The sequence below is a fragment of the Cornus florida genome, unplaced genomic scaffold (genome assembly GCF_030987335.1).
Source record: "Cornus florida cultivar Cherokee Brave unplaced genomic scaffold, ASM3098733v1 CherokeeBrave_3.0.0_Hap2_Chr06, whole genome shotgun sequence".
Lineage (NCBI taxonomy): Eukaryota > Viridiplantae > Streptophyta > Magnoliopsida > Cornales > Cornaceae > Cornus > Cornus florida.
The window spans coordinates 100869820-100884932 of record NW_026775576.1 but is presented as its reverse complement, the minus strand read 5'-3'; the positions used below and the strand labels follow the sequence as shown (position 1 = coordinate 100884932).

The 15113-nt window shown below is 29.8% G+C and overlaps 1 protein-coding gene across 1 annotated transcript; it reads right to left on the bottom strand.

Annotated features, from left to right (window-relative positions):
• Window positions 1–3236: 3236 nt before the first annotated feature.
• Window positions 3237–5907, bottom strand: LOC132313371 (patellin-6). The gene is made up of 4 exons (XM_059812110.1): window positions 4816–5907; window positions 4589–4713; window positions 3986–4127; window positions 3237–3635 (listed from the first exon to the last, which is right to left on the bottom strand). Exons 1-4 carry the CDS (start codon window positions 5554–5556, stop codon window positions 3375–3377), a joined length of 1269 nt encoding a protein of 422 aa, XP_059668093.1. The 5' UTR covers window positions 5557–5907; the 3' UTR covers window positions 3237–3374.
• Window positions 5908–15113: the final 9206 nt, after the last annotated feature.

The following is a 15113-nucleotide window of genomic DNA, read 5'->3' as shown; positions in this document are numbered from 1 at the left end:
AACTTTGTCTTTCAGTGGCAAAGTCAAAATCTATAAGTAAATAGATGAAATCAAGGCTTGATTTTAGAGAGTGAGAGAATCTGTGGCTGGGAGAGAAAAATGAGGAAAGAAAATGATTTGGAAATTTGTTTGCGAAAACCAGATGGCAATGAGTTGTTTTGTATCTGTGGCATTAATGGGACCTAGAGAGAATTAGGAAAACTGCTCTAGCGTGATTGAGCTACCTAGGTCCCAAATGACGCTAAGGAGTTGTCTAAGATCAGGAATAGTTAGCTAATCCTTCTCTTATGGTGCCATGGGCCGGGTTGGTTTGAAATTGTTGGATTTGGTAATGGTTTGAAAAGTAACGGGAGTGTCATTTCATTACATTGGCATTGCATTATATGGCATTACGTTTTCGTAGGTTTTGTCGGATTAGTATGGTGATTTATCTTCCCCAAATGAGGATGATCCCTTCTCTATTTTCTATGTTTTGTTTGGATTCACGAAATCATTAAGAGATGGATTTTAGGCACTTCCTGCTTAACCGTTGTACTCACCCAATTATAACCATTATTCAGGTCACGGGAAAAAAATGGCGGACGACATTCCTTCACAAGCTTAAGTGGGACTAGATGATTATTTTTGGCATCTTTTGTAACCAGATCTTAATTTTGTAAAGCCTTGGCACATGACATGTATAAGCTTTGTAAATTGTGGCATTGTAAATGTAACTATGTACCTTTTTCTTTTCTTTTTTTATGTAACTTTAAGTCTTGTAATGGCTATTAAAGTATGCGTGAACCATGTTGCCACTTTGGGATGAATTGAATGAAAATGAACAATTTTAATGACCAGATGTTTAACCCAAATAACAAACATATAGAGCGAGAAAGAGATGAGAAATAGAATGGGAAAATTCTTATCTGAAATGGGTCTTTGTTTTAAGATTCTTAAACAGAGAGAGAGAAAAAAAATATAGAGAAAGATGAGGGTTCGAAATGGGTCAAGTCTAAAATGGGTCTCTCAGCACATAAATGTGCCCTGATTCTGCAAATGGTGAGAAAGAGAGTAAATTTCAGATTGGTAATGGTTAGAGAGATGAGATGGAATTAAAAGTAAGAATCGTTTAGTTAATTTTAGAAAGTATTTAAGGGTAATTTGGTCTCCATATATTCATGATCAGTAAAAGTTGACAAATTTGTAATTACTTCTGCCTAAAATATTTTTTGATGAGTTTATTTTTTGGTGTTTACATTCTAATAAGTAAGGCTTGCTAATGTGTTTTTTATTAAATTAACCCTAGAATCTAACATGAAAGCAAACCAATATCTACCTAATCTTTAATTGATTTTTTTTTTCCTTTTTTTCAGAAGTTATCTTTAATTGAATTGAACATAAAAGAGAAACCTAAGTTACATAAATTGAAATTACGTACCATAGTTCAATAATCAGGTAAAAAAAAAGCTTGTTTTGTTTTAAAAGGGAATAGTAAAAAGTATATTTTTATGTGATTAAACTTTTAAGTAATAGTATATAATATAATGTACATATATTTACCATGTATGTTTGTATATATATTATTCCTCTTCATCCTTAGATTAAATATAATTATCAATGTTATTCAAAAGAAATTCTAGCGTATAATATTTCTCTTTTCTTGTGGAAAAAAAAAAAAAAAAAAAAAGAAGGTGGGAGAAGAATGAATTGGAATTCAATAATTAGATAGACAATTATGATATTAAAAATATAAAAATTAAGTATTCTTTGATTTTAAATAAAATAGAAAGTGGAGAATCTTAGTATATTCGTTAAGGGCTAATGTCTGCTCCCTATAACCATGAAGATAACGAGTTTTTATTTATTTTCCTCTTCTATAACTATGAAGATTATGAGTATTTTTATTCATTTTTCCCTTTTTGTTTCCATTTTTTTTGAAGGAAAGGTAAATAGATGGACATAAAATTGAAAGATACCCTTTTTCCCCTTATTTCTCTAAACAAAATTCTCAAAGAACCATTTCCTTCCTTGATTGACATTTTACTCTCTTTTTTCCCAGCACTCTCTTGACATTATCCTCTTCCCAAACACAGTAGAAAAATTCAAGCTCACACTAAAGCCCGTGATCTACCTGATACGCTATCCCAGACCTTCCAAAACCCGCCCCACCAAACTTCAGCGACCGGTCAATTTCCTCCTTCCGCTTTCTTCTTTTCGATAACCCAAAAAGTAAGCAAAGCAACAGATTTCGAAACCACCAAACAATCCTTTTCTCTTTTCTTTTTTTCTTTTTCTTTTTCACATCCACACCTCTCTCTCTCCCTCTCTCCCTACTAAAATTTATACATTACATCAATATTGCCATTAAAATTACATTGTGCCAAACAAATAAAAAAATTCATAATATATAGCAGTACTAGAGGCCGAATTAGTCGTATGAAAATAAAGTTAAAAAAAAAAAAAAAAAAATTTATAATGCAATACTTTTTCCAACAAAAGAATTCTTGTGAAGATATAGATCTAAGAAGATTATATTTATTATTGATTATATAATAAATAAGCGTATAAAAAGAAATAAATAATAAAGAACTACTATATTTATAATTTTTGAACCAGAGTATGAACTTCCAAAAACAAGGATGTCCCCAGTCCCCACATAGTTCAGGCTCTGGTGGCCACAATCTACATGTCCTAACGATAGTTGTCAACTTACTTGAAATGACGAAAGAAATAATCTATAGTGTTATATGGGTCATCACAAATGATGTGTCGTCATCATACAGTTGGATGTATCAATCATATAATAACATGTCAACTGCCAAAAAAAACTGATCAGTTTTTTCTGAGAATGTTTATTAATCTTCAAATGTTTCTCTTTACATGTATTGTTCATGTCCTTAAAACTCTCAATCCAACAACTATAAATAACTGATGCCCTAGTCATAGAATAATTTGTGCAAATATATGTTGGTATGATGGTTCCCAGAATCGGTTCAAAACGATTTAACCCTAAAACACTGATAAACCGCATACGGAATCAAATCCAACTTGGTATATACGAGATGCGTGTGGGAAACAATCCAAATATGAAAGGCTATAGCATTTGGTTCGCTTAAATTACAAAATACATACATATTCCAATGAAGAGAGAAACACATGCACATGCCTGATCAAAGTTAATTTGCTTTTCTTCTATATTAAGCGATATGATACCACCATTTTATACATCATAGTAGTACAATCAAGTAGGTAAAAAGTTATTGATAAAAGAAACTAGATTTATATATATATAGATTAAGTTCACATTTCACAAGCATAACTGAACTAAACCCCCCAGATAGAACAAAACACGAGTAAACAAAAGGTAGTTAACCCTAGTTCTTCATTAAAAGCTACTAGATTGTTGTGGATTTGCGGACTACGTATCTGTAAGCTGCAACCTTCCTCTTCCTTGAGCCGGTGTTATCGACGGACAACACCATTTTGCCAGCCTCTTTCGCAGTAAACGAGTTGTGAATTGCCTCTTCGGCAGGGGCAATCCTCCTCGGCTTCTCGACAGCAATGGTGTAGCTACCTTCCGCAATCGGCACAAACTCAGCACTGTATTCCAAATCCCAGCATCCCACCACTATGTCCCATGTAATTGTTGCACCGGCCTAATTACCCAAATAAACAACAACAATCATAATTAGGAACAAATTTATCATAAGCTGTTTCAGGTTATTTATCATACTCTCAATAAAACAAACTATAATATTTCAATTGTAACAAGCACAAGAACTTATTCCAGCTGGCAATGTGAACTCTTATACTTTAAATGGGTAGTTTAACAATGCGAATAAATACATGTCCTCTATTAGCAAGTTTGTTCAAATCATACCAAATTATTATGTTGAAATTAACAATGAATGCAAATCAATGAAGGGATACAGATGAAGTTAATGAATACAGAAGGAAAAATGATGGAAATTCAAGGCCCTTTGATGGAAGTTCAAAATTTATGAACCTCGATGCCCTCAATCTGGATGTTGACTTTCTCTCCACCTTTGACCGTGAACTCGGACGCTGGTTTTGGAGGACCATTCTGCAAATCACTGGATCGACTCAGTCCACCATATTGAACTGGAATATCCTCTGGTCTTATAAACCTGAACCGACAACAAAACTCTCTTCAAATTCCATTCAATTAAACCTTAAAATGGAGAATAAACCAATTTTTTTTTAGTAAGTAACACATCCAAAGTTAGAACCTTCACCCTTCTTCAGAAGGGGAAAATAATAACAATAAACAAACAAATTAACCAGAAGAATTTAAAAGGCCCATTCCATGTCATACACAAGAAAACAATACACAAATGTATATAGAATATATATAGAGAGACAGAGAGACAGCTCTTAATTCTTTCAACAGATTAGTAAAAGACAAACCTAGAATGAAAAATATACAAGCATAAATTAATTGAATCCTGCAAGTGGGAAATTTCAAAACAAACCAGATACGAGCAAAGTAATTAATGATATGCAGAAAACTTTTTTCAGATCGAAAATGTTGTGAGAAATTAAAGTAGAATGAGTTTAAAAAAAAAAAAAAAAAAAAAAAAAGTCTTACTTGTAAAGGCTCTCCGGAACATTCCCTTCCTTTGAGATCACGAACTTGCTTTTAGTTCGCTGAGTTAGGAACGGACTGAACATTGAATACAACATACTAAAGTACCATGGAACATTGATGAAAATCTATACCCAAAAAACCCACCAAAGAAAAAGAAAATAATTAGCAAATCAGATAACAAATTTAAACAGTGAAAAAAAAAAATTAAACTAAAAAAACGTGGGTACCTTACGGGCGACCATTTCAGGGTAATTATCTTGGAAGAGAGAGAGGATGTGATTAGAGGCGACCCTAAGCTCTCTTTTGGGCATGTCTTTGAGATCAGTGACCTGAATGAGGGAGTTAACCCCACCTGGCTTGAAATGCAGAAGCTTGATCCCTTTCTCAAGGACTTGAACTCTCCATCTCAGGAATTTCTTGAGCTTCTCATCATCCCCAAATATCCTCTCATACATGTCCTTGTCTTTGAACACCCCATAAGCATTGTAACACACAGGGTGTCCCTCTCTGTCATACCCATTCATGTACGCCACGACCCCTTCGAGCTCTTTGAAACCCAAGTCTTCGTCCACAATGTTATCTGCATTGAACTCTTTTCGCCATTCAAGGCACTTGAGAAGCATCGGAAGCGAATCCGAGACCCTGAAGTCTCGGGCTCGGAGAAATTTGAGAAGTATCACATCTGCTCTCTCGTCTCCACCCAGAAGAGGAACATCCCACATCGAATCGGGGCCGTGAGCAGTCATGAGCTTGTCTTTGAGCTCTTGAAGTGCTCTTCTCTCTGAGGATTTGAGGTGGGAGACGAAGTATGTGTCTTCTTTGAATGATGGGGTGCGTAGTGTTGCAGCCTCCATTAGAGAAGTGACGAAGTTTTTCTTGAAAGGTTGAGGCTTTGGAGAGGACTCTGGTTGTGGGTTGTCTTGGAATTGAAGGATTTGGTGGGTTGAAATGGGCGATGGGGCTTCCATTGATAGATTTGGGAGAGACCCAGATGGAAGGACTCTATGAAGATCAAGAACAAAATTCAGATTGCAGTGAGAGAGAGAAGGAAATAAAGCAATGCGTTGTTGTTGTGTTTATATGTGTCTGTTCAAAGATAAGAGCTCAGAGAGACATTGCTTTCGAATCAGTTCTGAATTGCAGAGGTTTCTCCTAGTGTGATTGCAGGTAATGAGAGAGTGACGGATGAACAGAGCCAAGCAGGGACAGGGAGGAAGGGAGAGAGAAAAGAGAGAAATTTTCTAGAGAGAGAGAGAGTATTGTCCTTCAGTAAGGAGTAGAGAGAGAAAGACAATGGGTTACCATGAATTATTGTGCTCGAAGTGACATAATTATAGTGTAGTGTTTGTGTGTGTAGCCGCGAGGAAAGTTTGAAGTTTCAAAAGCGGCTTTAAAACAGAGCGATCACATGAGATGTGCGAGCGAGGCAAATTTGAATGGAAGACAGTTGTTTTCACGCTTTGAGAGAGCGCGTGATTGGAGGCTTAGAATTAGCCGAGCCGATAGTGGCTTAGGTGAGCCGTGACATCAAAACAAGTCAAAATTACCGTGGAGAGTGAAAGGTGTCATCGGCGGCTAGGATGGCAAGTTGGGTTGGCAATTGGTGTTCGCAGGTAGTAATCCTGTCGTGTCTATATAAGAGTATTCTACTAAACAGTTCAACTCGAACACAATCTATTTAATAATCGTGTCAAGAACCTTCAACACTAACTCGACCTGTTTATTAAACGAGGTACATGTCTAACTCGTTTAATGATCAATTTAATAAATTTAAATATTTTATTATTTAAATTATTAATAATACTCTATAAAACATTAAATACTAGAAAAATATAAGTATCAATCTAACCAAATTACTAAATAGTCTCTAATCTACAAAAGAATAAATTATAAGATAAAAGTTTAGATAGTTATTTTCGAACTTAAATAGAAATTTGTTTATGACACGTACAATTAAATGGGTACAAATAGGTTATGCGGGTTCAACTCCTCAACCCAAACACGATACGATTAACTAAACAATTGTATCGACTCTTTTATGACCCAAACCCATTGAAGGTCAACATAAACCCGTTTAACTCGTATCGTGTTCGAGTTATGCTGACAAGTCGTGTCAAACTTTGTCACCTCTAGTTTTAATTATTTTATCATATTCGCCCTAAACACATTTATGGGATTACCAAATCTGTCCTATAAGAGACAGATCGGGAGAAATTGTCATCCCTGTAAGCTTCTTTAGGTACAAAAAGAAAACACAAAGACACATAATGTGATTAAGTGAACTATGTATGAATTTACAAGTAAGTATATTTTGTATATAATATTTCTTTAACAAAGAATGAATATTACCTTAATCAAATGTGGTATCCCAATTTTACAAGAAAAAAGAAAATTCATTGAAAATTTTGATAATATATTGATAATTGAATGAATGATTATATACAAAATCTCTTCTTTATGAAAGTTGAAACCATTCAAAAATAATTGGGTCCACCTGCCTGTTTAACCTTTTGACGATCAAACGAACCTTTAAACTACATTTGCGAAAACTGAATCAACAGCTTTCTTAATTTCTTTTATTTTTGTACTAAATTTCCTTCAATCCCAAATTCAAATTACAGGATTAATTTATTCTTCTTATTGAAATAAAATATATATAATAAAAAAAATTATACTAATTTGATGACATATTTTTTATTGAATTTGTATAAATTTACCTTTAATTTTTTAATTAATTGTTTAAATAAATATCTTAAGTATAAAATTTTAAAACAATTTAAGTAATTTTTAAATTTTTAATGAATACATTGCATAAAAAAAAAGAACGTATTTTTTATTTAAGTAATTTATTAATTTTTTATGAATACGAAGTATGAAAAAAATAATAATAATAAAATAAAATTTACTGTAAACTTTTTTAAACTAAGTATAATAAGTTTTTTTTATAAATAGTAAAATTTTAATAATAAGTTAATATTTTAGAAAATGATAGTTATAATTTTTTTAATGATAAATTGATATTAATAATAATAAAATAAATAGTATAATTAATATTTAGATAAAAAAAAAAAGGTTAATAAAATAATTTGATAATAAATAATAAATTTAATGATAAAAAATAAGATAATTTTTTTATGTTGAGTTTAAATAAAATAATCGTACAAGGGTTTTTTTTTTTTTTTTTTTTTTTTTTTAACCCGACACAGAATAGTATAGGACAAGCACATATATGTATACTATAGGGAGAAAGAAAGTTGGAGGTGGAGTGAAGAGGAGGTGATAATAATTGACAATGGTACCAGTTTTCAGGCATAGGGGTCAGGAGCCCTAACCCCTCAAGCACGGGTGTTGTGTGTCGTTTCTGTGGTTCCCTCTCTCTCTCTCTCTCTCTCTCTCTCCTCGTTGGTCTCAATTGGGGTCCACTTTCTTTGAATACATACCCAAGTGAACTTGGTGGGGGCAGGGTGAGTAAAAATTAGATTAATATTGTAACGACAGTTCTCTTTCTTCAGGGTGCGCGTGACCGGCTGGTCGGAGCTGTACATATTATACAGATTCAATGAGTCGGTGCATTGTGCCGCCCGACACACCCAATATTAATTTCATAAATAAAAGGAATAATTTTTTTTTTTTTAAGTTTAACATGAAAATAGATTTTTTAGAATTTATAAAATGTCAAATTAATTATTTAATAAATTTTTTTTCATTAAAAGATTTTCATGATAATTACTCCCTCAATCCCAAAATACATGATTATTTTAAAAATTGTGACTCATATTTTTTTAAAACAAAGCAAGTATTAAAATAAAATTTTATTAAATATATGATGCTGGCCAATAATATAATTTGACATGTCAAATCTCATAGAAATAAAAGTAATAAATATTAAATGATATATCAGTATCTAATAATTAGTTTAAAATTTCAAAAGAGATGTATGTAATTTATTTTAAATTTTGTATACTATATTTATTTATTTTATTTTTTAAAAGATAATTAAGATATATTAGCCCGAAAGAATCACTGTGATAGTATTATTATTAATTTTGTCCTATACAGTGTATTTGATGTAATTTTGTTTCATATTCTACTATGATTAAAGTATTGTCCTTTTTAGGTTCAACCTCCATCTGGATTCTGATTGACGTACCACTCGAGTAATGTTGGATAGTTTTCATCATCTAATTTGTTTTCACCATTATTTGACTGTGAGTAGCGAGTACTAATTGCTATTTCTCGTTTATTTCAGTCATATTTTGTTGTTTCTTTACCGAAAATACACACTTTATTCTACCTTAGTCTTTTACAACTTATGCACACTTTATCATGAAAAGATGTATTTTCTTTGTAAAATTAGTGTATAGCCAAACCTAGGACTACAATCCCTTGAATCAAATTCAATGTTATTTTAGTTTTATTTATTTATTTTTGACTCAAATGAGATTTAAACTAAAGTTTATGCAATTAAGCTCAAATTAATTAGTTAAGGTATTCGTCCGCTCGTGCTTGAGTTTGCAATACATATTATTATTATTTTTTTACATTTTTACTAGCTTATGTTATTAATAAATGAATAATGATATTTAAATATTAAAAAAAAAAACCCATACTAAATATGTATTCCTGAAAAAAAATTAGAATACCATTATTCATAAGTTTATTTATTTGTTTATTTATTTTTGACTCGATTAGACTTAAGAGTGACTTCAAATTTATAAGTTCAGGTGTTGGTTGGTCATGTTTGAGCTTACAATTCATATTACTTTATATTGTTTACTAGCTTATGTACCAATAAATTAATAATAATTTTTAAATATTAAAAAAATACCTACTTAAATATGTATTATCCAGACAAATGGATGACCATAATTGGAACTCTGATTTTTGAAGATTTTTTATTTGTAAATTAGCTATTTTTGTATGTACTATTTCACATGCTCTTTTATTTGACACAATTATGAAATAATTATACCTTAACCTCTTGGGTTAGGAGATATGACCTAATGTTGTGCTAATTACCAACTTCAGGGACCTAGCAAATTGATTAGGGAGTCATTGGTTTGAGTTCTAATTTGAAATGGTCTTATTACTGACAGCGAAAGAGACCTTTCGGCTCATTTTTGGAGGTAAAGATAGAATATTTGCTTTGGATTCTAAAAACAAGGGAAAAAATGTGAAAATGTTTGCGGATTGGGATGGGAATATTTGGGGATCCGAATAATTAAAGGGAAAGGCATGCGGTTAGGGTACTAATGCTTGTTTTAGGACCCATTAATCATTTTACTCACCAAAACCATTATGGGTAATTACCCATTTTGAATATTAAAATATGGGTCTAACAAGTGAGGTGATAATTTTTTTAAAAAAAGGGAAGAAAATACCGGCATAGTTTTAGTACTCATGGTTAATAATTTTTCCTCAAGCCTACAAATTTTTAGAGAGAGAAAACTCTAATGAGGAAACAAATCTCAATTGATTGACTTCGATTGTGGCCAACACTGCTTAGTGAGATCAAAACTAATATAATTGCGATCAATATTCCAATCAAAAGAAATTTGTGATTTAGGTTCCACCATCTTAACATATATTAAATTTTTTATTAACTTTATCAATTCAAACTTTTATAATTATATTGTAAATTATAATTATTCGTGTCAAGTATTAATCACAAATAAACATACTATAATATTTGTGCAAGAATATTAAAACACAAATCATAATCAACCTGAAATTCAACTCATTATTTTCAAGTGTTTATAATACATAAATAAATAGTTAAATATAAATTTTTCGAAGATAATAAATCTTGTAGTGATCAAGTCGGTGTGGAGATGAGTTTCTCTCTCTTAGTTTTTGCACATGTGGACATTATACGCCCATAGGTGTTCTTTAGTATGTTTACATAATTGATGTGATATATGGGTTGAGAAAAGAACAAATAGAAAAATACTTTTTTAATATTTAATTATTAAAAAAATAATTTATAATTAAACTAAATAATATAATACTAATTACATATTTATTTACTTAGCCATTAAATAATAAAAATATATCACATGTCTAAATTAAGGACACAATTAATAAATAATCTTACATTATTCTTTACATATATAACTAATACTCCGTATATAATATCTGACGTCGAGAAATAACCTAAATGAGATGAGGTGTAGTGGTGTACCTCGAAATATTCATTATTCTTTTCGACCTTTTATCACGAGAATATCAAATTACCATTTATCTTTATTCATTTTATCTCTATTGCTCCTCTCTCTCTCTCTCTCTCTCTCTCTATCTCTCACACACACACACACAAGGGATAATATATTTTTATTAAAATAAAAATTAAAAAGAAACAAAAAAAAGAAAAAATTAAAAAGTGAGCTGTTCGGATAGGTACAAGCCCAATGGATCATGGAAATTGATGAAAAATTATACAATAGTTTCAGCTTTAGAAGAAATTTCGAAGTACCCTTTCATCTTTGGCTTCCATGTCTTGCTTGAATCAAAATTACTTTTGCCTTTTGGACAAACCTGGGTTGGTTTGCTCCACTTTAATCATCACTTTCAAAAAAGGTTATTACTGTCTTAATCATGTTGAATTTTAAAGCCAAAATATTTAACTTTAATAATCACTGGTTAAAAACTACCTGCAATATAAGCGTGCTATGTGTCTAATATATTATTATTGATAATAACAACAAACAATAGTAATAATTAATAATGATAGTAAATCATTGTAGCACAGTAACATTGTTTCTCAACCAGTTATATAACTTTTCTTTATTAACATTGAAAGGGCCTTAATTAACTCCAACCATCAACTATTTCTCTTAATTCAACATTTTACATAGAACAATTATTTCTCTCCCATGCGGATATGATGATATTGATTAGGAGATGGCTTCATGGTTTCATTGTGTTTATGTAATCCCATCAGAATATTTCAAATTAAAATTAAATTCTACTTAATTATTGCTAGTAACTTTGAGAATTGTAGATTAAATTCACATGGAATAATCTATGTACGTTTAAAATTTGTAATGGAGTATCGATTTGAAATTTTGAAGGCTTTCGATATTGATTAGGGCGTTTGGACCGGTCTAAAAAACTCTGTTTTATTGTTTTGCTATATTATTTTTAATTCAACATCAATTCTGAATTTCATTGATTTATTTGGTTATTATTCTTGTTATTAGGGTAAAGAGCAAAAAAAAAAAAAAAAAAAAAAAAAAAATTCTTAAACTTTTGTTTTTTTGCAAATAATCATTTTAAACTAGACTATTGATTTGTTGTAATTAAGGACAAATCCAAGATTATTTTATCCTTTCTTATTAAATTATTTTTATCATCTTATGTCTTATCTAAATATTAATCATACAATTAATTATAATTTTATTATTATTATCAATTTATCATAAAAAAAATAATAATAAATTTGTAACTACTATTTTCTAAATTAATTATTTGATTATTAAAATACTATTTATGATGAAAAAATTATTATACTCGGTTTTAAATTTTTTAACATCAAAAAATATTTTTTTTCATACAAAATAGTCATAAAAATTAATAAATTACTTAAATGAAAATACATTAATTTTAATGCAATATGTCATTAAAATTTAAGAAATTACTTAAGTTGTTTTAAAATTTTCTACTAAAGATTTTTATTTAAAAAGTGAAAGGTAAATGCACACAAATTTAAGGGATAATATGTCATCAAATTAATATGAAAATATTTTCATAATTTATTTCAATAAGAAAAATAGATTAAGTACAATTTAATAAGAAATGACACTATTGTCATTTAATGAAAAATAGTCTAGATATTGGGACATTTTCTAATAAAATGTGATAGTTTGGGGGTATTATGCAAAAAAATATATTTTAAAAGGGTTATTTGTAAATTCGGGCATAGTTAAAGAGAATTTTTTGCACTTTAACTTATTATTATTATAATTATAATTAATACTAATATCATTCTTTAAAAAAAATCGTAATTCAAATATATAGCAAGAGACTTGAACTCTTAACCTTTTATTTAGAACTCTTATTTGTGGAGCCAAGAGACCGTACTTAGAAATCTTTTATACGAGTAGCTTTTTAGGCCATCTAGTCACGACTTAGGGGTGGCCATGGATCGGATCGGTCGTTTTTTTCTCTGCTCTTTTTTAGTTATTTGAGTTATTTCATATTTGGCTAGATTTAGGTTTTGTTTAAATAAAAAGTCGATTCTAGTAATAAATGTTATAAAACTAATTGTATAATCCTTGCTAAAAAAAAAAAAATAGAAAAAGTAGGATACATTAGGAGTTCATACATACACACACACACATATATATATATATGCCAATTACTAAAAAGTAAAATATTACTATAATATTAATATATATATATATATATATAAATAATACGAATTGCCCACGGATTTGCCATGAATCAAATTAACGGATCGAATCAAATTTTTAATGGTCTAATTCATGAATTACGAATTTAATTTTTTTAAATTCGCAACTAACCCATGAACGGAGCGATCAGATCCGATTTACGAATTGACGAATTTTTTTGCCCCACCGTGTGAATGGAAAGCAGTGAGGTGAGAATTTATTATGCCAAACTCGGAAACCTGAACAGCAATATCATTTCTTGACGAAGGAAGGAGAAATATCAGTCGTACCGAATGAAATCAGTGTAGGGTTTGTGTGTGAAAGCATTGCTGAAAAGTATGGCCCATGGTACTTATTTCAAAAAAGTGATTCCAATTCTTAAGCAAAGTGTAATTACTAAAATGAATGGTCTAAAAGTGAAAGATGAATTTTACTTTTGCAGCAATGGCAGCTGTAGGACCCTGATGTCTTTTTCTTTTTTGTCACGATTTCATGTACCATGAGATAAGTGATAGTTAACTATTCTGCATCTAAGTTAAGAATTTAATCCGAAAATAAGTTAAAGTTTTTTTTTTTTTTTTTTTTTTTTTTTTTTTTTTTTTATGGTATAAATGATGCTGAAGTAGCATAAAGTGTTCAACAAAAATAGTCAACTTGTTTTTAATTTTTTTTCAAAAATCAACAATCTAAAAAAAGAATATATATATATATATATAGATATGTATGGTTAATAAATAAATTCCCTTAAAATAAAATTAAGAGTAAAAAACTTTTGATTATTTAAGAATTCAAAAATAAAACAATGAACATTATTCCAAATGTGATGATCTCTCTTTAAGAAAACTTAAAACATCTGGTTTTGATAGGGACAATTTTATAAATATACATTTATTTGAACCTAAAAATGAAATACTGTAAAAAAATCCAAATTAAAGAAATATTTTGAATAATCTAATAACCACATAAGTTGATGAGATGGGTCTCACCTCGATTACACAAGACTCTAGTGAACGAAACTAGTCACAACTACAATGGTAGCGATAGTAACGAATGCAACCATTTATGGCAAAAAATAGAAGTAAATCCACAGTGAATGTGAACAACATTGCAAACAGAGAATCAGAGAGATTCATAAGATGTATGGGACTAAACAATGAAGTGATTGATTGATATTGGGATACCCACCCAACTTTATTCATTTCAAGTTCCTAGGCCCATCACCACACAATTATTTTCAAAGGTTCCTTCTTAAATTATAATTTTGTGGACCCACTAGCTTTCAAATTCAAAACCCAGCATCACCCTCAGCCCATAAAATAATGGCAGCCCAACTGCCCTAGGTCCAGGTGTACTTTGAACTCGTATAATATATCCAATCTTATCAACCAAAATATCCAATCTTATCAACCAAAAGTTTGAAGAAACATTCTTAAAGTATATTTTGCGTGACACTTCTACCTTTTATTTAAAAAATTTATAAAAAATATTTCTAATCTTTTTATATTGTGCAAAAATACTCTTTCTGACATAAAATAGTACTGTAATACCCGTTTTACCCTTTTATTCTTTCGAAAATGTCCAAAGGGATATATATGCTACTAATTTCATAATATAGAGGTGTTATATGCACATTACCTTATATATATATATATATATATATATATATATTTTTTTTTTTTTGAAACTTTTTTCTCTATATATATCTCTTAACATTTTTTTTTAAAACTTTGAGAATTTGTAGAATAATGATTTGAATTTTTTAGATTCCAGTTTACTCTTTTCTACTAAAATCTGTTTTATTTAGTTTGCACTTTATTTTTATTTTGTAATTTTATCTTTACTTTTCTTTTATACTTTTATTTTTATTTTATATTTTTATCTTTACTTGTCCATTATCGGAATTCTCCAATAGTGTCATTTTTGGTTATTTTATAAAATTATTTATTTTTATATATCTTACAAAATGGTTCAGTAAGGGTTATTTAGTCAACTTATAGTTTAAATTTGTCAGATGGACCTATTTGCACCAAATTGAAACTTTAAAGGTGTTTTTTGCATGAAAGGGCGTTCTCCAATCCTTGTTAGTCATTTTACAAAATTATTTATTTTTATATATTTTATAAAATGGTTTAGTA

Excerpts from the sequence above, each read along its gene's own strand:
- LOC132313371 (XM_059812110.1), bottom strand. The coding sequence starts at position 5,556 with ATGGAAGCCCCATCGCCCATTTCAACCCACCAAATCCTTCAATTCCAA. Across the intron at positions 4,714-4,815 it reads CTGAAATGGTCGCCCGTAAG|ATTTTCATCAATGTTCCATG; the intron begins GTACCCACGTTT and ends TTTTGGGTATAG. Across the intron at positions 4,128-4,588 it reads GTTCCGGAGAGCCTTTACAA|GTTTATAAGACCAGAGGATA; the intron begins GTAAGACTTTTT and ends TTGTCGGTTCAG.